This window comes from Botryllus schlosseri, chromosome 6 (assembly GCF_051294905.1).
Source record: "Botryllus schlosseri isolate E-star chromosome 6, Bs_hap1, whole genome shotgun sequence".
NCBI lineage: Eukaryota > Metazoa > Chordata > Ascidiacea > Stolidobranchia > Styelidae > Botryllus > Botryllus schlosseri.
In genome coordinates this window covers 13975564-14000850 of record NC_137241.1, presented here as the reverse complement: position 1 = coordinate 14000850, position 25287 = coordinate 13975564, and the positions used below count along the sequence as shown (strand labels likewise).

The 25287-nt window shown below is 40.5% G+C and overlaps 2 protein-coding genes across 2 annotated transcripts; one reads left to right on the top strand and one right to left on the bottom strand.

The window, feature by feature from the left end:
• Positions 1 to 4942: 4942 nt before the first annotated feature.
• Positions 4943 to 16946, top strand: LOC145440291 (DEP domain-containing protein 7-like). Its single transcript, XM_080317858.1, has 12 exons — positions 4943 to 5179; positions 5262 to 5375; positions 5873 to 6563; positions 7273 to 7475; positions 8160 to 8279; positions 8887 to 8950; positions 9325 to 9433; positions 9529 to 9625; positions 10099 to 10238; positions 12018 to 12246; positions 14283 to 14477; positions 15485 to 16946. The coding sequence occupies exons 1-12, from the start codon at positions 5134 to 5136 to the stop codon at positions 15736 to 15738; spliced, it is 2262 nt and encodes a 753-aa protein (XP_080173984.1). The 5' UTR covers positions 4943 to 5133; the 3' UTR covers positions 15739 to 16946.
• LOC145441736 (sulfiredoxin-1-like) lies at positions 16001 to 24577 on the bottom strand. The gene is made up of 3 exons (XM_080319673.1): positions 24471 to 24577; positions 17226 to 17288; positions 16001 to 16861 (listed from the first exon to the last, which is right to left on the bottom strand). The coding sequence occupies exons 1-3, from the start codon at positions 24575 to 24577 to the stop codon at positions 16450 to 16452; spliced, it is 582 nt and encodes a 193-aa protein (XP_080175799.1). The 3' UTR covers positions 16001 to 16449.
• Between the last annotated feature and the right edge of the window lie 710 nt (positions 24578 to 25287).

The following is a 25287-nucleotide window of genomic DNA, read 5'->3' as shown; positions in this document are numbered from 1 at the left end:
CATGGAAATCATTCCATTTGTCATTTCGGCAAAAATCAGTGACCACAACCATATTGGTTTTCTATCACAAGAACAACAAAGGACACCCCCCGAAACATATCACCTCTGCAGACGACGAGAGTTAGTGGACGAAGAAGCGCTCGATGATGCCGCATTCAATCAATTTAAAACATCAGCCATCCCCCACATCTCGGTAAACAACTTTGACGAAAAATTTGTAGAGTTTATGTCTGCTATCAAATCACTGCTGGAACAATTTGCACCTCTACAGCGCCTTTCGAGAAGTCAAAGAAAATTGAAGCGAAATCCGTGGATGACCACAAAGCTGATTCAACTTATCCGTAAACGTAACCGGTGGCATAACCGAATAGACACCAAGAACTGCCCAGAACATGAACGAGAAAGATTTCGACGTTTCAGGAATCGCACCGTGCATCTCATTTCCAAGGCAAAAGCAAAGTACAATGAGAGATTTTTCAACAGACACATAAAGGACACTCGAAAAACATGGTCAGGACTTGACCCTCTCCTACATCGGAAAAAAGGCCATAAGTCTGTTTCGGAAATTGTGAATTCGGATACCGGAAACAAACTTTCAGACCCGGCGGCCATCGGGAATCACTTCAATGAATATTTTTGTAACGTAGGCCCAAATATTGCTTCTTCTATTACAAAACCTGTGTCGGCCAGGTCAGAGGTGAGATCGATATCCCAGTCAATTGTGCTTGAACCTACGACCAAATACGAAGTAGAAGTAGCCATCCACAAACTGAAATCGCACAAGGCCGACGGCTATGACCAAATCCCATCATGGTTTTTAAAAATGATAAGCCTGCATATCGGTCAATATATGGCCCATTTTTTCAACTTCATGATAGAAAATGGAGTCTACCCAAGCTATCTAAAAAAGCCAGAGTAGTCCCTGTACACAAAGCCGGTGATAGAACTAATGTCACCAACTACCGTCCGATATCCGTTCTCCCATGCATCGGGATTGTATTCGAAAAGTTGCTCCTCTCCTGTCCTCATTCCTCGCCAAAATGTCTGTCATTTCCCCTCAACAATTTGGCTTCCGAAACAAACACCAAACCGCTCATGCCCTCCTAACAGTGGCCGAACAGTACTATGATATCTCAGAGAAGCGAAATGTGGGATGTAGCATTTTTCTCGACCTAAAAAAAGCGTTTGACTGCGTAGATCATAAAATTCTCATCTCGAAATTGGCGCGTTACGGACTTCAGGGCCCACAACTTGAGCTCATGAAAAGTTACCTCACTGGACGCCAACAAATGGTTGCGATCTCAGACACCTGTCCTCTCCTCACCCGGTGACCTGTGGTGTGCCCCAGGGCTCAGTACTTGGACCGGTCCTTTTCACCTTATATGTCAACGACATTTTTGAAACCTCCTCATTGAACACCACACTGTTCGCTGATGATACTCACCTCATCTCTTCCGCATCTTCGACGGCAGAGCTAGATGCCCTGACTGGTGACCAAATGCCCAAAGTCCATGAGTGGACGGCCCAGAACAACCTTTGCATGAACGCCTCCAAATCGCAATTGCTGACAGTTAATTCAAAAAATAACCTAACCGTTAATATCGCTGGTCAGCCCGTTTCCAACACAGATAATGCCAAATATCTCGGAGTTTTACTGGACTCGAACATGTCCTGGAAGAGTCATATTCAGTCCCTAGAAACTAAATTATCACCGAAGTGCGGCCTGTTCTACAGCCTTGGGCGCTTCATGCCAGCATGGGTTCTTCTGATACTCTTTAAATCCTTAATCCAATCGAAGTTACATTATGGCATCCTCTGTTGGGGGGCTGCCAGTAAAACTGCACTCAAGCAACTGCAGAAACTACAGCATAAAGTGCTCCGAATCATAGCTAGGGCCCCAAAGGGGCCTGGCTGCCCATCCAATAAGTTGCTGCTGAAGAGATTCGGCGTCCTAAACATAGAAGATATGCGGAAACTAGAAATCGCCAAGTTTATGTATCAGTTTCACTGCGGTCGTTGCCCCGAATATTTCAATGACTTCTTTACCTCCGAATCAAAAGCGCACAAGTACAACACACGCGCGTCCATGTCGTCCAAATATCATATGATCGACCGAAAAGATCATCGCTCCATCAAATATGCCGGACCTGATGTGTGGAACAGTATCCCGCCGGCCATCCGACAGTCGACGAGCATGTCCACATTCAAGTCGAAATACAAGCAATTACTACTAAATAAATACAGTCCATCCTCAAAATTACCGGACCACGACTGACCTATCGATCTCGCTTCCCATGACATGCCGCCCTATTTCTTGTCGCATTCTTCTTCTATACTATCTTCTTTACTTTCATTCAGTGTGCATGCCTCCTCTTTACATCGCCTAGGCCAAGGTGGGTGTCAGATTCCATAGACTACTCCTTGTCGCTTCGACATCTTCCTGTCTTTTCATTGTATCGCAAATTTGTGGTGTATTGAACTGATAAAATTAGGGACGGCATGGGGCGCTGGTAAAAGATCCCTCTTGATGCTATATAGAGCATTGATACGTCCTGTCATAGAGTATGGGATGGTAGCATACTTCTTTGCCCCGAAGTGTCACCTTGCGAAAGTCCAAACAATCCAGAACCGTGCACTACGTCTCTGCTGTGGGGCGATGCGAAGCTCACCTATATGCGCGCTACAAGCTGCTTGTAATGAGATGCCGCTCAGTCTTCGTCATATCCAGCTATGTCTCAACCTCCGTTGTAAATTGCAAACGGTGCCATCGATGATTCCGTACCATGAACAGCTCATAGAAGGAACTTGGCACGAGATTTATCATCTAACAAACCCCAACTTCAGAACATTTAATATAATCACACAGATACCCTCACTGCGAGCAGTTAAACTGCATACCAAGCCAACCTCTCTTCCCGCCCCATGGACCGCGCCGTGTCCAAACGTCGATCTCGAACTCTGCGAGACTATATCGAAGTGCTCCACGCCACCAGTTATCCTATCTAATAGCCTGGATTTCATTTTTGAAAAATACTCAGGTTTCCTAACGATGTACACTGACGGATCCAAGACCGAGAACGGTGTTGGCTACGGCCTGTTCATTCCCGCCCACTCCGTTCAATTATCCAAAGCGTTACCGAGTGCTTATTCCAGTTATTCCGCCGAATTGAGCGCCATTCTTCATGCCTTGAAGTGGATTACAGAACATGGCTCATCGCACTCTCGGTATATCATTCTGTCAGATTGTCTCGGTGCCCTCAAATCTATTTCAAATGTATCGCGAACACAGCTACCGTGCAGCACCAACGCTATTTTACTAAATATTTTCGAATCCTTACTTCAGATCACCAATCAGCGCCTCCATGTAACTTTGGCTTGGATCCCAGGACACAGTGGGATCTCGGGTAATACTCAAGCCGATGAACTTGCTAGGACGGCATCGTTATGCCCTCCTCCAACCGATGCAGCGACAGTTTCGCTACCTGAAGCCAAGGCCTTAATCAGATCCCTGTGTGTTGACCTCTGGCAAGAACAATACCGTTCTTCGGACACCGGGTCGCACTACCGTCAGTTCCAAGAATCAATCCTCGCGCCTGCGCCGATGCTCTCCAATCGTCTATTCGACTCCATCATGTTCCGGCTCCGCACTGGACACTGCAAGCTGAAGAGTCATCTATTTAAAATCGGTTGTGTTCCGTCCCCCCTTTGTGAACGTTGTCACGTACCTGAAACGGTGTACCATTTTGTTATTGTATGTCCGGAATATCAATTTTATCGCAGATTTCTGCGCGACGAGTGTACTAGGCTCAATCTTCATTTCACTTTGTTTCACGTGTTGTCTAACCCAGCCTTATCGCCCGCTGTTGCTGAATTTGTTCTATCAAGTGGTAGATACATCTGAGTGCCGTTGTCATGCTGAGTGCCCTTTTCTTGAATTTTCTTGAGTGCCCTTTTCTTGATTTTTTCCTGATCTTATTTGCGTCCGTGGCACACAAGACCTTAACAGGTGATAAGTGCCACTGAAAACCTTTAATAATAATAATAACTGATAAAATTGCTAATAAACCAATGATGATGATGATGATGATCCCAACACTGTCTCTGTCTAAATACATCAGTATGGTGTGGTCGCTATACTAGATTGAACTTCTAGAGTTCTAGATCAGATTAAAGTCCCGACAAATTCTTGTGCTGCATTTGTGTATAATGCAATCGACTTGTAGCCAATGACGGATAGGGTGTGGGGAATTTGGCGAATGTATGCGTAATTGCGTATTGCATAGCCTAATTGATCAAATCGGACGAAGTGCAGGCAAGAGAGAAAGGGAACGCCAGATCCATTTTATGTTAGATAAGCCTAGACAAGGCTATTCGTTGAGAAACAATGAGAAGCACTCGATCTATCTGACAGAAAAATCAAATTATGGTTAGGTATAACTCGCAACATCAGAAACAAATCTAAAATCCGTCGTGTGCGGTCTATTTGACCTATTCTCTGGGAGGCTATTATACATACACCATAGCAATATAGATCGCATTTATGCATACGCTAAAGAGTTTCTATGACCATGACAATTTTACAGCGTAGGATGGTTACCGTAGGCTACGGTACGTCATAAATTTGATCTGCTTATCTTGTGGGATGATAAAATTAAACTGAACTGAACTGATAATGGCATGGAAGCAACCCATCCGGATATAGTGCATTCTTCTTCTTCAGTTATTTTTTTATAATAAATTTTATCATCAATGATGTGACCGCATGAAAAACAGGACAAATAGTAATTTACTATTGACTGCTATACATTACCAACGCCAATAGGTTTGGTGATCTTCTTATCATATCACAAACAACAATGCGACAGGAAGCTCGCTACAACGAAAACAACATCTAAGAGCCCTCCAGCGGGATTTTTAAAGTTGGGTTATTTTGCTGACTGTAGTAATCCCACAGCTGATTGACAGGTTTGTGCTGTGGTAAATTGAATACCGGTACCACGGACTTACAGAATAGTACATTTTTGAGTTGATTGTTACGAGATTAGGAAATTTTCTACTTCCTTGCTTGGTCTACAAATCGAATATTCATTGCAGTCTGCAAAGCTATTGCACGGTTAAACCCGAACCAGAAGGATGCGAAAGGCCAGTAAACCCCCAATGTGCATGAAGAGTCCAATCGGTGAGTGAAGCTGTGAAGCAGTTACGATCACGATACTCATATCGCAATCCATGGTCGTTTTTATTGACTTCGATTGTTTCAGGTGGACAATTTAAAGCGACAAACATATGGAAAGATCTTGTCAATCACTTGTATGAAAATGCAAACGTTAAGAGGAGAAGAGTCCTGATGAAGGCGCATAATAACTGCTTCAGTGGTATGGTACAACTTCTCGAACATTACCGAAACTTTTGAATTGGCTTTTAGTACTTGCGGATACCATAAATTATCGATTTTATGAACAAGCATCAAGTCTCGCTGCCAGATTCAACCTACCAAGTTCTTAAGAATTATGAAATATCTCCTGTTGATTATTGATGCTGGATTCTCCAGGGAGAGATGATTTATTGTCTTGTTGAATTATTTATAAGTTTCCGTCTTTGACTAGTAATTAAAAGGTCATATCTATATTGAGCATATCAAATTGAATGGTGATGCAAAAAATAATGATGCAAATGTTTTATTGTAAAAACATGTATGATTTTTTGCCATGCTATAGGCCTAGCTATACATAATAATTTGGACAATATTTTCAATTTCAGAGGACTTTGATTGAACAATCTTTGTACCCATTTACGTTAGCAGAACAATGTAAAAAGGTATTGACTTTATTGTCCAAAACTTGCGATACAATCCCTCGACTGATATTTCCAGGTAGTAATGCCGTGGACACCTTGCTGAGCTACGTCCAAACGAACCCCAGTCGGTTTCCAAACACCAACACCGTAACCCGCGAGAACATCGTTCGGCTGTGCCAGAGCTTTCTGGACGCTTACGTCTTCGAATGTATCAACGCTGGCGACGACACAGACAGGAAAACAAAGTTCGAAGACTCCACCTCGAGACTGTATCGATTCATTTGGGAAAATCGTTCCCAGTTCGCCGACGACAGCCAACCGACTAGTTCGTCTGTCTGTCGAAACCGGGAAATGACGACGGATTCCGCAAAAGATGTCGAAAGCTTACCTGCCAAGTTTCGCAGTTTGACGACAACGTCGCTGCGCACCGATTCCGCTCTGAAGCACCGTACGGCATTCTCTCCTTTCAACGGGAGAGGACGAAAAAAATCAGTGCCGGTGCGTAGCATGAGCGTGTTACACGCGAGCGATTCGGACAGTGAGAACAAACGGCCAAGTTCTGTGCGGCGGTCTCCTCGGTTAAAAAGAAGGGCGAGTTTCGTCGGGGCTATGATGAAACGTTCCTCCTCGGATTCGAATATGCAAAAAGACGTATCGTCCGGGTCGGCGTGCGAAAGCGAGCCGAAGAGGCAGAGTCCCGGCGAGCATCTGTCCCGAGGAATGCTGCGTCTCAGTCAGAGACTTTCTCTGAGGAAACGGAATTTTCGGTCAGTAGCAGTTGACGTTGACCCAATTCAAAGTAGGGGCCGGTAATGGCTGTCATGTGGTACTTGTAATTTGTTAGAAAGGGGTTACCATTGAATTTGGCACTTTGCGAATTCGGCTCATGGCGTCCCCTTATCCCAATCCTACCCCTACCGTAACCCGAATACATTAATACATATACATAGGAAGCGCCGAGTGCAAAATTCATGTGTTGTACATTACAATTCACTCTCATATTCAACTTGAACATTCATTCACTAATTTATATATACAATATTGATGCACAGCTTTCATTATAATATAGTAACCCCATTGAATCATGTTGTAGATTTAGCAATAATGAACAGACAAAGCGCAACAAATACTTTTACTTATCAAATTGCTTGGATGATGCTCGGCCACTTATTCCAAAGTTGATTAAGTGTAAAAAAAGTACGGTAGTTCAAATGCTGCCCACTGTTCTATTAATGATACGCTCGAAACGAAATACCTGAATTCAGTGTTTAAGTAGTTGATTAAATGTTCATTGTAAACTGTTGACTCGTTAGTCATAGCTTGAGAATGTTTTAGCAGACTATGGCTCTGTACCACTACATTTATTTATTCCTGTCCCGATTGTTCCAAGCGTGCATAAATGCACTGCTTAGGACTGTGATTCTCAGAAATTATTGGTATTGGTTATTGTCACTTGCCATTCGCGTTCTCGCCTAGACGATCCAGCCAGTCGACCTTCAACCTTGAGCAAAGTTGCGTCATCCAAAACGCAGCAGCAGACGAAGAACCCGACATAAGAGGCGCGTTCATGAGAAGAGATTTCCGACGTAGAAGTGGAAAGTCGACGGTGCCGAGTGACGCTTGTGACAAGGTCAAAGTGCTTAGTAGCAGACCCAGAGAGAAAAAGTTAACCGCTCAAGGTTAGATAATGCGTGATTATGTATTTTTCACACCATGCCTATATTTTACTGGTGCCCGTTAGGGAAAGAGCTACACATATCTAGGTCGCCCAGCAGCATGAAAAGTTGTTCAGTGCATAGATATTATCGATATAGGCCTACATCGCATCTCTTGAACACGAAAGCTCACAATTACGATTTTGTATGGTAAATGGCAAGGTTAGAGATGTCTCCATTCAGAGTTGGAATGACCATTGCAATAGAGCACGGCCTTAACGTTTCAGTCCTTATCAATTTTCTTTCAGAACAAGTAGCCTGGCATGGTAATCCACAAAGTTTATCAATTTTCTTTCAGAACAAGTAGCCTGGCATGGTAATCCACAAAGTACTATACAATTATGGATCGATTAGCAGCATTGAAGCACATGCCTTGTGCAACAAAAATACTTAGGAAAACAGTCTAGGATAAATTGCCAGTCGAAACTGGTCATAATTGTACTTTATTTTGCAATGAGATTGTAACGAATCATAATTCAAGTATCGGTGGTAGTCATTGACATCTGGCGCCTGTAATTACTGAGATTGTGACGCTATACTGTCAGAGTGTCAGCAAATGATGCCTTCGTACTGTCCTCTGGCCTACTGCGAATTCAATATCGAATGGTTACAGGAATTTTATGGGTAATTAAATTTGATATGTTTCAGAAACATCTCATGTGAAACGCGAGAGTGTCCGGGTTCGTCTTCTTCAAATTTTCGATCTTCCTTTCGTAGAAACTTTGGTGATCTCTCCTACTTTTGACAAGAAAATGCTTACGTCCGATGGTTAGTTCACTTAGTTGGATTTGTGGTTAATGGTACGGATGGAATGAGCTTGCTTGTTAGGTGTTTTAGAATAATCGCAAATTATCTCTCTAATTCTGTTATAATTTACGCCTGCTTAGGATTATGATCTAAATCTATTTGATATTTACGATCTATTGCTGATTTGCTATAATATTGAATCTATTTACTCCCTGTACACCAAATATCAACGCGGCTCATTCCTTAATGAATTTATTTTGTACCATTGGACATTGGGAACGGAGTTTAGAATGTAATTCACAGGACGATTTGACCATAGTTCCGTTAGTTATTGTGAAGTATCGTTTCAATAGCATTGTTATGAAATTATCACTCTGTTGCTTTGCTATTCGTTATTACATTACAAGTTTGTCTATAATTGCAATACCGTACTAATTATGCCGTAAAATGCCCCAAAACAAATGTGCTGGCTTTTAAGCATTTCAGGAACACTTGAATGTACTTCTAGTTTCGCTCTACAAATTAAACCTCTGATACTGAGTTAATATATAGGGTGCACTAGTTGCCTGTCATATTCCTATCCAATTCATATTGATGTTGCTACAACACTCTTGTTTTTTTATTACAGAGCGACAACGGATCAACCGTTACAGTGGGATGAATTACAGTGAAGTTGCATCGGCATATGACAAGTGCGTGAATCAATCCAATCAATTTTACTTATCTATACTAGAGTGTGCACATTAAATCAATTAGGAAAATGCTCTACGCCTCTGTTGTCGATGATTGATCTTATAATAGGTAAAAATGATCTGGACTGTGTGCTAACATGCGCATTGCACACATTTCTATGTTACCCACCGGGTTTGCTAGGATGAGATTGGATCATATGATCATTAAGGCACGTTTTTGCAACTTTCTTTTACAGCTTCCTAAATATTCAGAATTTACATAGTATGCGAGCAAGCATCTTGACGACATAAACACAAACATCAGCATACATAATTCACGCCATACTGTTTATGTGTCGCTCCGGCCGATCTTGATATGCACCTATATTTATCAGCAAGGACTCTTGGGTGTTCAACGCGCTGACCGTCTTGCAGCACATCCCCAACAGCTATAACATTTTGAAAAAATTTGCGAAATTGCCGAGCGAGAAGAAAAAGTCTCAGGTGAGTCGATTTTTCAAAAATAGTCCCTGTCCCAAGTTTGTATTGGCTGTAACTCGGCAATGGTAACATTCACTTCCCACTTTATATTTTTCCAGCTTTATTTCGCCATCGCAGATTACTACAGGTCACTACCGCGTCCACTGTTTGATGAAAATTATAACCCAATAGCGATGGCAATTATTGATCTACTGGGTAAGTCAACTTTTGCAGTTATGTCCACCGTTATAGTTAACATAGGAGTGACAAAGAGTCGGTAGCAGGGAGAATTGATGCATTTGTTCACATGAATACTACTGTATGCGATCAAACTAGTCGCAAATGCTATGCAAGCAGAAATAATGCTGCAGAATCTCACACCAGTGGGAGAGAAAGTGATGACATGCTAAGACATGTATTGATTGGCGGCAAGGAAGCTCAAGTTATTAATCATCACTAGAATTAGTTTTTTATGATACATGCTAGACTTGATTTTTAAGAGACCGTTGGACAACTATTCAAAAAGCAAAATGCACCACTGTAACGGGATAACTATGTTCTGATGATGATATAATCGCGGGCCTACACACTGCCTGACGGTCACAATAATAACACTCATTGAAGTTGTCCACAATTTTTTCAAAATTCGTATTTTACACATGTAAAACTGTATGAATTTCCTGTTGCAGAATCAAAGCCGGTTGAGAAAATCATCGAACCGATGCAACTCTTCGTCCATTTACTGCCCGACGCAAGGTTGACTGAGCTCCGTCATCTCTGTATGTTCCTGCATGCGGTTTGCAACCAAAAACAAATCAAGCTCTCGCAGGTCATCTTTAGTTGAACTCTTCCAGAAAATCGATTTACAATCTGCATTATTCAACCGATCCCGTAGCCTATACCATGGTTCCTGACTAAATTGGTTCTACAGTATGTTCTTTGCAATTCATTCACGCATGACCAATTGACCATGCACATTGCTCATGTTGATATTGTATCGTTAGGGAGTGTTAATATTGCAAAGCCGATTTTAGCTACGGGGTCACCCTATTTTGGAATCGGGAAAGGAAGACACTTTTACCAAATCAGAAAAGTTAGGGTCTTCACTTTTGTTTGACTCCCGATTTACCCACTTTTAACTTGAATTTAGTGGTGTTGACTGGAATAAAAAGGTCATCACTTTCCATCGGCTCCCGAGTGACCCGCTCGATCGTTCGTATTAGCTATTTTTCGTCATTTATGCCCATTTTCAGTCAAATCTGTCCATTATCATAGCTGTAAAAGCTGTAAAGGAGTAAAGAAGGACGAGTTGCCCAAAAAAGAAGACATTTAGACGTCCTCGGAGGACATTTTCAAAAACCTCAAAAAGGAGGACGTATGGCAACCCTAACTTTAGTGAAAGCCGTAGTGGTGTTTGGGCGAAAGATCATCTTCCAATCTTCATCACTTTGAACCATTTTTATGGTAAATATAATCTATTTCGTTAAAGTTGTGATCAACCCGTGGCGTTGTCATGTTTATGGTAGACAAACATTACTGACAAGTTGAACTAGTAATTAGGGCTGGGCAAAATCGAGTACCTGAGTGATTCGATTCTGAATCACGTAAAATGCTTCGAGTCGAGTAATCGAGTATCACTCATTATGATGTCACAACAGAATGCGATATATCAATGTTCAAATATGTTCCTTTTATGCGACCACAAAGACCTGTTGTCCATCACATGAAAGATACTTTGGTATTTTTCGACCATGCCGATTTCATTGCACTTGGTGACAATGTTGCGGGATGATCATGTCTTTGGAAATGAGTTATTTCTGGTAACGTTCGTAGCTTTGTACTATATGTTTCGTATGCTCCGATACGGCCAGTCAAGGTTTCAAGGCTTCGACAGTGAATATTAGTATCGAAACTATAATTCTCGTTGATAAATTACCTTGCAGTGGCGAGGAGAGTATAATTTCAGTACTCGAAAATACCGTATTTTACTACTCGACTCGAATGATTAAAATTAATACTCGATTCAGATTCGAGTACTCGAATCATTGTGCCCAGCCCTACTAATAATATGTGATTTGCGGTCGAAATAAAGATGCAGATTTCACTTGTCCTTATGTAACGAAACTCTTAGAGGTGCCGAACTTCAATATGTAATTGATTAATATATACAATTCATATTGAAATAAACGCAAATATTTCCGACTGAAACTCCTAAGGGGTAATCATTGGCAACAAGTAGAGAATTGAATAGAAGTTTTTATAGCCGAAAATATTCTGGTTGATTTCAATATGAATACATTATCCATTTTTCCATCTGTATGACTTCTTAATGAGTAATACTCTAAAACTTAACTTTTGAAGCTAAATACTCCACTCTGAATCGAATCACCCAGGTAGTTGATTTTGCCCAGCACTAGGAGACTCAGTCTTCATAGAGACTTACAGCACCATCACCGAGGTGATGAAAACAGCCACCGAAAAGAAGGGAGCGTCAAAGATTGATATTGCAAATTAAATTACCATGGCCTATTTATAATAGTAACTTCTTCACGATGTTAGTATTATCGCCTTGGCAGAATATTCTGATTGGTTCCTTTTCCATGCTCAGGAAGGTAGCAACCAGGCGGCGGTTATTAGCGCGTTCACTTCAGCCATATTGCGAGTCGCTGAACCCACACACTTGAACAGCGGGTTCGACGGTGTCAAGGGTCTGGTTCGGTTCACGATTCATCACCACTTGCGCGTTTTCATGCTGCCGGCGTCGATCGAAATCATGATTCGAAGGAAAGTCGATTTGCTGGAGCAAGGAGACATCGACAGTCCTTCTGTGGTTCCTGGTGAGCTTAACATTCCACTCGAGAAGATGATCCCTATGCATTCCACCAACGGTCCGTGGACATAATAACATGCGACACTTGAGCGTTTGGGAAAAATTAGGGGTTAAGGCCGGGAACGGTTTAGATTGAGGTTAGGGTTAGGGGTTAGTATATATATACGTGTTGATTTTGGGGCTAGGGTAAGATTTGTGGTTGTGAAACCACACGGCAAAATGACGCATGCTAATCTGTCGTTTTTCATTGTGTCACATGCTCATATGTCAGGCAACCCCCACCAACGAATGTCTGATTGTAAAATTTGAAGTGTTGATTGCGAGTATTTTTGACTTTAAAAGCCGGTAAAGTAAACTTTAAAGTCATGCAAAAACCGTAGCAAAGTTGGTCAGTATTGAAGTACAGCTACATTTTTGAGGAACTGAAGTAGATTTTTCATCGTTTTTTTTAGACAAGTCTGCTACTTTTTACACTTTCATATTTTTGGCAAGTAGACAGTAGTTAATATCACTTTTATGTGTGAAAGGGAAGATACATCTTGCAATTTTGAAAGTACGGACCTCTGATCAACTGCTAAAAAGTATATGAACCCTCGACCAATCTGGTCGTTTTCGTATTCTACTTCCATTTCAAGTAGTTTTGCATGTCTTATAAGCTGCTACTTCTACTTTTAATTATTCATAAATATTTGAAAAAGTTAGTGCCAACGGTGATAACCTTGGACCGCCTCCGCACCCTTGTAACCAACGTGAAATGTATCGATGTATATTTTGCCAGAGATGGTTGGAAGAATAGGTTATTTCACTTGAGTAGAATAAATCACTCTAGTAGAATCAATGCTGTATATTACTACTCAATTGCTGGTAGAAGTAGCGGTACGAGTTTATGTCAAAACTATTTAGAGTAGAAAGCAATGTGTCTCAAATGCTAATTTGGTAGTATCCTGTTGATTATGTAATGCAAGTACGTACTCAAGCTCTTTAAAGTAAGAGAAGCACTCACCACTCAGCTGCTTCTTACCGTTCTCTAATCGACAAAACACAAGTTTGATATATGTTGTACCTTTTCTGTGTAAAGGGGGGGGCTCTTGAAGTATGGGTCGCGACCCGAACATGGTCACGAAGGGTATAAATTTGTGCCATAACTGTACCAGCGCAATCCTTTAGTTTGTATATAATATTTCCTGAATCACATGTCACAAAAAAATTCGTCGCGTAGCCAATAAGCGAAACACACCAAAAAGTGGTAACAACAATATGGCCTGTTCATAAAAATATGACGATCTTTGGTTTCATGCTATGACAAGATTTGTCTAACGTTGACGTCTCTGTAAAGTTCAACTGGCGTGGTTGATACTGGGGTAGGGAAGAGCGACGCCATAATTGCTGCACCCCATAACTTTTTTGAATATGCATAATTTACAGAGAGGAATCCCAACCGTATCCGTAATTGTAAAACAACGGTATATCGCCAGTATCACTAATGTTTTAGTGTGGGGTTGCGCGGGTGCGGGACTACTGGCAGGAAGTTTAGACCAGCATGCGGCTGGACAAAATGCGATGCCATCGAAATCAGGCGGCCGTAAAACCTTGCATGGCCCAAAATGACCGATTGGCTGATTGGCCAAATCCTTCGATATTGATCCGTTCGGTCGGCACCGAATAGTCCCGTCCTTGTAATTTGAGCCCTGCCATACAGACGCGGGCCCCCCAGGAAAATAAAGCACTCCGATTTGAAATCGCGTGCCTCAAGACGTGTTTCATGGAACTGTGTTTCGTACAATTGGTTGTCTGCAACTTATTTAACTCATACAATTCCGGAAAAACGTAGTATAGCGACATAAAAAAATACAATATTTCGATGTGCGATGTTTGGGTCGCGAGGTGCCAATAAAACTCAGATTTGGGTCGCGGTCCAAAAAGTTTAAGATTCACTGGTGTAAAGCTCCAACAGAGATATCTGTGGGTTTTGCGACTCGTGTCACTGCTGTCGTTAGCCAGTTCTTCAACAAAACATCATCCTCACAGTATGCTTGTATTCAGATTCAACTTACTGCCCGCAGATGACGAAGGCTGAATATAATGAGCAAAAAGAGGATTTCACTCAGAAAGAAGTTTTTAGTTTGTACAAAAACATCGAGGAAGACAGCCGTCTTACAGCTAAAAAGAAAAAAGATTTGCTGAAGAAATTAGCGCGACAACATCCTAATATTTTCCAGTCGACAAACGCCAGTACAGGTAAAACACTTATCATTAGTCAGCATGACATGGATATCTTTGCTGACCGGGTAAGGCTGTTGTAACCTGGTAATAAGCTGTCATTCAACTGAATTATGTGTGGATACTAGCATTGTAAAGCATTATGGGGGTTACAGCAATATGGAGCTTGTCCTCTTCAGTGTAACTTCACGTATTATTAAGATATCTGTATGCTGGTATGGAAATCTTTCGATACAGCCTAGCCAGTTGGACACATCCGTATCACCCACATCCGTATCACCCACCTCTTTACGTACTTTGAAGCAACCGACGGCATATTGGTTAGGGCGCATGTGTATGATATAATCTAAATCAGTTCTAGGGGTTACGTGAAAGGGCAATTCTTCATCAAGAAATGATAAAACCATATTAACCTTTGAGAATGACGCGGAGTGGGACTGTGATACAACTAGAATGTCCCCCGACCCCGAGGGTGCCCAAGTGTCTTCCAATCCATCCTCTCTTCATTTAGAGTGCAAGATTTGTCTGAAGAGACAAAACTGACGTGGAGGTTCACTAAAAATATATGGTGTGGTAACCCTATTGTTTAGTCGTTACTGATCTTATTTTCGCTTGGAATATCATGGTCAGTCATTGGCTTCTGAAATGTTGGGGGTACGCGCAACTGACAACAAAACGTGAAGGGGTCCGGGATCAAAACAGTTTGCGAACCCCAGCTTTAAATGAAATCCAAGTCAAATGCAGACTTCCCTAATTCAGATCAGGCCCATTTTTGGAATGTGCTTTTTCCTCGCCGTGAAGGTGTCAATCAAAATGAATTCTTGCTTTGGTGCTTGTTTTTTATAGAAACTTGCAATAATGGTTTGCAGCACAAGGTTTTTCAATTCGAGCCTTGAAATATTTTAAATTCACTTCCACTAATCTCAACCTCGAATTATTATAAGCTCAGAAACCTCCAATTATCGCGTTGCAACGTAGGGATGTTGTGATGATGGCGTTTTTCACTCATTCCCCCCCTGCTGCAGGTAAATCTTCAAGAAAAGATGGAAAAGATCTTGCGAAACAAAACCGTAAACGAAGCAAGAAACGTTCTCCCGTTACTAGATCTAAAACTATAGATACCGACGTCAATTTCGCATCAATACTCTCGACCAAAGGCAGCGCGCGCAAGACGACTCCAACCTCTAAATTGTCACTGTCTGCCAAAGTTCCGCCGCCGAGCACAGATCCGCTGGCCAGACGTCGCAGCAGCAGCGCCCGTGGCGAAGTGTTTGTGTAAATCCGCTTGTCTCTGTATATCGAGTCGTATGTCTGCATCATGGTCACTTTTTTACTCATCTATCATGGATTCAGGCTTATATAAAATATCCGTAAAGACATACATTTAACTTGTCATCGCGATTACGATTTTTTCTAATTTTCACAAATGTTGGTCTCGAACATGAGTCGTATTGTGCGAACTGTTCCAATATTGCAGCGCATAAGAATTCCTATCCCCGCCCTAACTTGGAAGGAAGAATACTGTCACCATGATCTTTGCATCTGTTGAAAGTTTTTTTTTATTACAAATGTCATAAGTGCGTTTTTACATTATGTCACAAGGATATCAAAGATGTAGAATTGTGTAGTCGCACATGTCGTTTTGACACGAGACGTCAAATCGTGGAACTGAAAAAAACTAAAGGTTTATTATAACTGCAAATGTTCGAAAATATTTAAATTCTTGTATTCCAATTGCTTGAAAGAGGGCAACACTATTCATTTAAATGAATTTCTTTGCAGATGCGGCTGCTTTTACCATTTCATGATTCTTTTTGAGCTGTGAATTTCATCAGTATTTCGTTCATTCTTTTGCTGCAAATACATTATTTTCCAACTTGTAATAATATCGTTGTTATTCTGGTGACATTGAAAGTGCATATACGGCTTATCAAAAGTGAGGTAAAATGTTGGATGCTTGGCATGAACGGTAACTTTGTAATAGCCTCGACTATTTTAAGTCGGGCATGGAGCTTCCGAGATATGATCGGAGAGTTTCGGTGTTAGCCTTGATGAACTTTGCTCGAATAGTGTCTTTCCGCAACCTTTTGTGGGCTTCAAACCTGTGGCATCCGCCGAAAGAATAGAAGTAATCGCCGCCAAGACGTCCTTTCACCCACATTACATCTATGGGAGGTAACTCTTCACCAGAGTTATGATCCGTAATCACTCTTATCATAGCTTCCACCTTCTCTTCGTCGAGTTCCGAAGGAAAGGGCCTGATCAGAACTCGAAGTGGAACACGGTGTACCTCTGCGTCGTCATTTGCGTGTATGCTAGCCATTATTCTCCCTCCCATAATCAATAATAGCAATATGATGTTAGTATGCTGAACCATCACAAAGACTAAATTGATACTATAATTTTAGAATCAGTTGAAAATCGGCAAAAACGCTCAACTCGTCTGCCGAATTCGCTGCACAACGCAGACGGCAGAAATCAAAACAACTAGCTGCTACGCCAATGAGGTGTGTCCATTGACGTGACACTCAGCGATGTAATATGTTCTTGTTCTATCAGCTGTCTCGACATAAATCAGTGGGTGTGTCTTGTGGGCGTCGTTGTAACAAAAAGCCTCCATTTTTGCAGTTTAGCTTGAATGGTCAAAATGCGGGATAAGCATTTGGAACGTGGGACTATAGAGACTGTAATCTATAGTGGGAGTTTCAAAATTGTTGAAAGTTATGACGGAAGACACTTTTCCAACAGTGCTAGAGGTCCGCTCACCCGCTTGACGCCAGGAGAGAGCAGTACAGGCTTTCGTCAAAAGCACGAAGATTACCCAGAAATCTGTTGAAAGAATGCTTTAGTGGTGGTTGCTATTTCTACACCTATTTGGGCAACGATGACCGGTACGAACCGGCGGTATCGCCGTCGCGGAAGGGATCGGCGTTCTTTCGCGTATCTGTCGCAATGTTTGCTCTATATTCAGCGCAGAAACGTGTTTCGCTCGTCTAGTATTCGTCTCTGAATCAGCAGTTCGCGAGAAAAGGATACTAAAATATAGGAGTAGGGTTGGTGCTCGCACCTTGCAAATGGGTAACAAATCTTGCAAATGGGTAACGATTTACCTTGCATATGGGAAACAAATCTTGCAAATGGGTAACGATTTACCTTGCATATGGGAAACAATCTTGCAAATGAGCAAGGACTGATTTCACCTTGCAAATGACCAACAACACGGTCGAAACACACGACTTGGTGGGGTTATCCGCCAACCAGTGAAGCAAGACCCAGATGGGTTCACCCCCCACAAATTCAGCGAAAATCAAATCCAAATTCGAAAATCCAGATGTTCATCCAAAACTGACGGACGTTAATTGGTGCAGCCATATGACCCCTCCCCACCACCAATTCGGATTGATCCAAATCCAGATTTCGATCAAATCCAAATCCGAAAATCCACATCTTGATTCAAAACTGACGCCAGATGTAGTTGGTGCTAGCATATGCCCCCCACCAATTCAGCGAAATCCAACTCCAGATTCTCATCACGATTTACCTAGAAATTCATCAGAAATCCAACGATTTACCTTGCAAATGGACAAGGTGTGCCCTTGCATATGGGCAAGAATCTTGCGAATAGGAAAGAATTTACCTTGCAAATGGAAAAGAAATCTTGCAAATGGGAAAGAAATCTTGCAAATAGGAAAGGATTTACCTTGCAAATGGGAAACAAATCTTGCAAATGGGAAACAAATCTTGCAAATGGGTAACGAGTTACCTTGCAAATGGGAAACAAATCTCGCAAATGGGAAAGGCTTTACCTTGCAAATGGGTAACGATTTACCTTGCATATGAGAAACAAAATCTTGCAAATGGGTAACGATTTACCTTGCATATGGGAAACAAATCTGGGTCTTGCTGCAGTGGTGGGCGGATCACCCCACCATGTCGTGCCTTTCCCATTTGCAATATTTGTTTCTATTTGCAAGGTAAAGCCTTTCCCATTTGCAAGATTTGTTTCCCATATGCAAGGTAAATCGTTACCCATTTGCAAGATTTGTTTCCCATATGCAAGATAAATCGTTACCCATTTGCAAGATTTGTTTCCTATATGCAAGGTAAATCGTTACCCATTTGCAAGATTTGTTTCCCATATGCAAGGTAAATCGTTACCCATTTGCAAGATTTGTTTCCCATATGCAAGGTAAATCGTTACCCATTTGCAAGATTTGTTTCCCATATGCAAGGTAAATCGTTACCCATTTGCAAGATTTGTTTCCCATATGCAAGGTAAATCGTTACCTATTTGGAAGATTTGTATCCCATATGCAAGGTAAATCGTTACCCATTTGCAAGATTTGTATCCCATTTGCAAAGTAAAGCCTTTCCTATTTGCAAGATTTGTTTCCCATTTGCAAGGTAAGTCCTTGCCTTTGCATAACTGATGGATTTATCGTCTATTACAAGGTAAGTCCTTGCCTTTGCATAACTGATGGATTTCAATGTAAATCGTGATGAGAATCTGGAGTTGGATTTCGCTGAATTGGTGGGGGGCATATATGCTAGCACCAACTACATCTGACGTCAGTTTTGGATAAAAATGTGGATTTTCAGATTTGGATTTGATGGAAATCTGGATTTGGATCTATTCGAATTGGTGGTGGTGGTGGTGGGGAGGGGTCATATGGTAGCACCAATTGCCGTCAGTTTTGAATGAGCATCTGGATTTTTTAATTTGGATTTGGATTTCGCCGAATTTGTGGGGGGACCCATCTGGGTCTTGCTCCACTGGTGGGCGGATGACCCCACCATGCCTTGTGTTTCGACCGTTGTTGGTCATTTGCAAGGTGAAATCATTCCTTGCCCATTTGCAAGACAGTTTCCCATATGCAAGGTAAACCGTTACCCATTTGCAAGATTTGTTTCCCATATGCAAGGTAAATCGTTACCCATTTGCAAGATTTGTTACCCATTTGCAAGGTATGAACACCAACCCTATCGAAATATAGGACGAATCCATTTACTAATCATCTGGCGAATAAAGAAGGGAAGGGCCATGCCGCCTTCTCGCAGATCCTTATGAGCAAGCTGCTGCTGCAGTGAATACCATGGCATAAGCCAGTAGGGAGAGATTAGTGATTGTATGACTAGTTTCCAGCGGCTCATTTGATGCATAGCCTGCTACGGAGGACTTCCAATGTCTAATGCTACAATATCATTTCGTTAATTTGGGCCCATTTTCGTTCTAGCAACACATAAAGTCTATCGATTTAAGAGCACACTGTCCCTCGCTGATTCAATTTAACATGTTCCCTCAAAGCCAACGTGTATGCTTACTTGAAGCACAGTAGCCTAACTATTCTATTTATCCATTGCTCTCGAACACCAATGGGCAAAATCAGTGAATCAGTCCATTCTTATTCTAGCCAGTACCTAATCCGTATTAGATTAACTGTCAATGTTGCCTCCCGAACCCCTTTCAGAAAGCCACTGTGTTTTGTGCCACGCTCAGCATACAAGGTAAGTTGACATATTTTCTCAAATGTATCAGTAGTCGAGTAGGATACTATATCTGTTATATTCCATGCATCTTGTGCTTGCTTCAATTAAGTTCTTGATGCTATTCAACCTTTGTAATACTGTAGGCTACCGTATTGTCACGTTGCACTTGTCTTTTAGGTGAATCTTGTGTTTCTGCCGGACTCTGTTTGTGTGTGTGAGGTTTCGACATAATTTAAAGCGACATAGCCACATATTTTTATCAGGTATGGTAATTATATGATTAGATTTATGAAAGCTTTGTATGTCTGATGAGAATTGTCTCATCTCATATATATTAACATCCAAAGATTATTATGATTTTATGCAGGCAGTGACAGGGTACATACCAACTGATTAGTTGCTATTGGGGATTTTTGAAGTTAAAATTCATTGGCTATTCCGTCTATTGCATTCAAAACAGTAGGCTATGTGCTCAAATATATTCCAACAGCATGAGTTCTTGTGACGAAAATGGAAACTACCTGGTTTCCCTGACCATGTATGTAGACGGGATACTGTATGCTTTGTCATATAACCATGAAATCAGTATCATATTCATTCCATGTACAAGTCTTTGGTTTTTCATTGATGCTTCTCGGAGTAGGCCAAATTGTATACAATGTACAGTTGAATGTATCACACTACCCACAAGGAAGTTCCTATGAATCATCCAATGGTGCTATCTTGTGACAAATCATTTTCCAAAACAAATTTTTGATAATTCTGCAACTTGTACTATTGTTTTAGTTCTCATTCAAGTTAGACTAGCAGACATGATCACTACACAATAATTTCGGATGAGTGTTTCTTTTACAATAAACCCAAAACCTCTGTAATGACGAATATTTATGAAACTTCGTGCAGCTAAAATTGACATGATCAAAGTATTGTCTGCCATAATTTCTTTAACAATGATTGATTAGAATTGTGACATCATGGTGAGGTAATCACATCATTACAGGAGGTTTTAGCAACAGTCAGCTCTTTAAATTTTCCTATGACTCTTTTTTTGTTTTCCTCTATTTTGTTCAACAACAATGATGCTGTTGTTCGGTATGGTAAAATCCAAACATCCATGCCAGTAGTTCCTTCATTATCCTCCATTATTATTCAATTTGTATGATTTTTATCTTCTGTTAGGTACAAGCTTTGAACTTGAAATAGCCGATCTTGGTATTGAGGCAAGTCCAAATAGCATTAACGATGCCTACGCATGTTAAATTAGTTATGGAATGTTGTTGTTTAACAAAAGTGGTATTCGACCAATAAGGGACATCTGAAAATTGCAATATTGATATGCTATAGTCTTTTGCCCGAATCGACCATTTATTAAACGCAGTACATATATAATAAATTTCTACCACTTCCTCCAAGTCATGTATACATGAAAATCTACCACCCGGTTAACTGTGTGTAAAATAGGCCTACGTATACTCTCGTGGACCCAAATTGTGGAAACATGGCATAATTGGTATTGAATAAAATTATTTGTAATCATATATTTGTGTCATATTTTACAGATAATCGAATGGGGTGAAGTTTTTGCGTTTTACGGTGCGATCATTTGAGGGGATACATTAGATCTGTTTAACTACCTCTGCTGTAGCCATTGAATTACTTCATAGCTTCAAAGTTTATTAACAAGGTGAGTGCTTCGTAACTGCAAATATTGATCACATTCTCAGTTGAAAATGTTACCATTTAAATTTTGATTGCAAATTAAATTTCTCAAATATTACCGGGCGGCAAATTCTGTGATCAATTCATGTGTTTGCTACATTGACGAGTTGGAATCATCTCCACTCTTGCATCGTTAAGTCATTATCACCTTCGCTTATGTTTGTATATATATATATATAAATATCAATGTTAATTCAGGGCAATGAAGTTAAAAGCATTACTAATAATCTGTATGTTAGTCCTGTACAACCTCGGCCAATGGATTGTGAAGATCTCTTACTAATCTTGTTGTTGTATTAGGAAGCAGTTACGGGAAGACGCCTATTTAGAACCGGTATGCTGTAATTGTGTTGTATCTTATCATAAATTTTCAAATTATTGTGTTTGAATGAGTAAATAGATTTGTAAGATCCACTTTCTCAGTGGTCAATCTTGTATTCATCAGCATTTCTCAGTTTCAGTGCCTGGGTAATGGTATGAATGAAACTATAATGGACAGGCTATGACTGTAATTGGCACAGTTTCTATAACAGATACAGTATCAGTTGCAATTTTTACACACTGCTGTGCTATGCCTGGTGTACTTATTATATAGCGAGTCAGCAGGATGATAAGAACATCAACTTCAAAATCATGAATAGCATGCAAGTAGAATTAGTTACCAATCCCAGTTTTGTGACTTTGCTAGCCTCGTTCATACTGATGCACTATCTACTCTCTGGCATTGCTGCTATGTTATTGAGGTGAATACTAAAATTATTCATGTAGCCCTATAAGCCCCAAGTTTTAGAATGTTAAGCTTACTTCTCTAAAAAGGCTGCATTATGTATGTGAAAATAGTGTATTTCAATTTCTGTGGATGTGATATTTTACTCCATTAACCATTAGTATCATAATTTTGTGAATCTTTTACTGAAACTTTGTTGTTATAGAAGTAGTTATGGTATATATATGTGGCAAAGGGAAGATTGCTATAGACTGACTTAGAGGTACCCTGGTCGAATTTGATGCAGGATTTCGATGCCTTTACGCCAAGTGTTTACTTGAGTATTTTGCTGTTATCCTGCCCAGATCCAACGGTGATTAATAAATCCACTATAGTGACCAGCGTAAATCAGAAATGATGCTGGCGATGTAGTACATAGTACAATGCCCGAATTACATCTTACATTAAGATTATACTATATGAGATAACAGAATCATGGGCTCACATGACTATGACATTTAAACTATTGTAATTGTGCACTGCGTAAGTGCGTAAATTATCAGAGCGGGAGCTTAATTTGGCATCAACGTCAATGCGCAGTCCCAAAGGACTGATTTTGCATAAAGAGTGGTAAAACATTTGAATCCCAAAGGCATGAGTATGCAATATATCAACTGGCAAATTGACAATATCTTTCTAGCAAAATACTGACAGCAGCAATCGAAGCATGGTTGCTGATTATGGTTTGTTGATATTTCTATATTTCTACTCTTCTCCTCTAGAAACATTACATATTCTCAACAGAAGGGCTTTTCAGTTTGAATTCATCCACCGTCCTTTTGTTTATTTGATGATTTCGTCAGCATCTAACAGTATTGTGTTATGTGGTATTGCAACATTATCTCTGTGAAACATCGTCTTATTGATCTTGAATAAAATTCCCCTACAAACGTGTGAATATTCCGCACCGGTATATGCGTACGTCACTAGTAAACCCCACAGTTCTCATCCCCTACAAGTGCAATGATTCATGGTGCGGATCTAACGGGCACGGGTGTACTGTTTATTCGGCGATACATCTCAATGAGTTCATGAGTGTGCTTCTTCAACACTCTGAAAGGGGTTTCAAAACCAGAACTGCTATCTTTTAGTTTTCTTTGCATCATGTAAGAAACATATGACAAGTCCTATGATTACAAATGTTTGCAGAATCGCAGTTGTTACTTTTTTAGCAGAAAACAGTGAACATATCATTCTTCACAGGAAAGTGAGAAAAAAAGAATGGCAAGGATGAACCGTCCTGCTCCTGTTGAAGTTCAATATAAGAACATGAGGTTTTTGATCACCCACAATCCCACAGACTCGACGATGGACAAATTCTTGGAAGTAAGCGTGCTTGTCACTTCGTTTGCTACTCGGTAAAATTTATGCCGATTTAATAGATTCCTGGTTCCTGCCAAGTTGTGGTGTTAGTCGAACTCAAACTTTTGAATTCGTAATCGGTATTTCCCCTGTCTCTGCGCTATAGAGCACTGTTTGGGAAATGAATAACAGAGGAATTGGAAAATTTTCATATCAAATAAAATTTGGTTTTCAATCTTCTCTTGTACTGAGCAGTAGTAGAAAACTATCCTATATAAGTTCTAACACAACAGTATTTTATGTCACTATCCCCTCCTGTACTTTGATACTGTTTTCCACAAATGTTTTAGATGAATTGTGGCCTGAAGTAAATGAATGTTTCCGTAGAAGTTGTCTATTGTGTGTGACTGTGTGGTGTTCGGTTACAGGTCACTTATTTAATATGACAAGAGGCAGGGATTTTTCAAAAATCTAGAGACTAAAATAACCAGTGAAGTACCAATAATATGTTAATGCTCATTTATAATTTTTAAAGTACGTACACTGTCAGATGCATGTTAGTATTATGATAATAATACTACTATCATTCCGTTTCTTTAATCTGATCTGCCTAAAGAGCATAACACCAATGTTCTCCCCTTTTTACTTCACATTCACACCCACATAAAATGTGCATGTAGAAAGCACCAGATGCCTTTGACCCCCCCCCCCCCGGATATTTTCCTATCATAACATACTGTAATCTACACAGTGCTCTGATGATATTCACCGAACCAAATTTCCTGACATTGCAAATTTTTAAGATGAGATATAAAGTAATGATGATATGTCTTCTTATGCTCATTCTAATTGGTCCACTGCCTTGTATGCTCATTTGTCAATATGATAGTTTAATGTGAAATGATAAGTGATCAACCAGAATATAACCTACCTCAACAGTTCAATGTAATTTGAGAAAGCAACTAACGAATTTGATCAGCTAAAGCGATGTTGGTGATGCATGAAAATCCGATCCCATTTAAATTCAATAGCCTAGTTTATCACTGTACAAAACATTAACAGTTGCAAAGGCTGTACACTTTCTATGCACATGTATGAAGAAATCTTGGATCTAAACTGTATCATCGATTTGAAAATTTAATATAGCTATAACGTTTGTCTGAACCAATTTCTGTTGGCTGGCGGTGTATTGATCTTTGCGACTGCTTGTAATTTGATGGATAGGGTGTAAAATGACCCCTCTTTCAATACTGTAAATCGCTTGTGCTGGGACTGGTTATCCGTGAATCGTGAATCGAAGCGGAAAGCATTTCTCACAAGTCATGTCGGTATGTTTGCTATTTTAAGAATCGCTTGTGATCTCCGCGGGCTTTGACGTAAACTAAAAGATGATCGGCAAACATTTTGTGGCACCAGCCGAGTGATTATTATCTGAAGCCAATAAATACTGTACGTGTTTTTTAAAAATTGCCGACAACGCAATCTATATGTGACGTGTGGACTTAACAGTCTTTCGTACAGTAAAGAAAGTGACATTTACAGTACAGCTTTCGT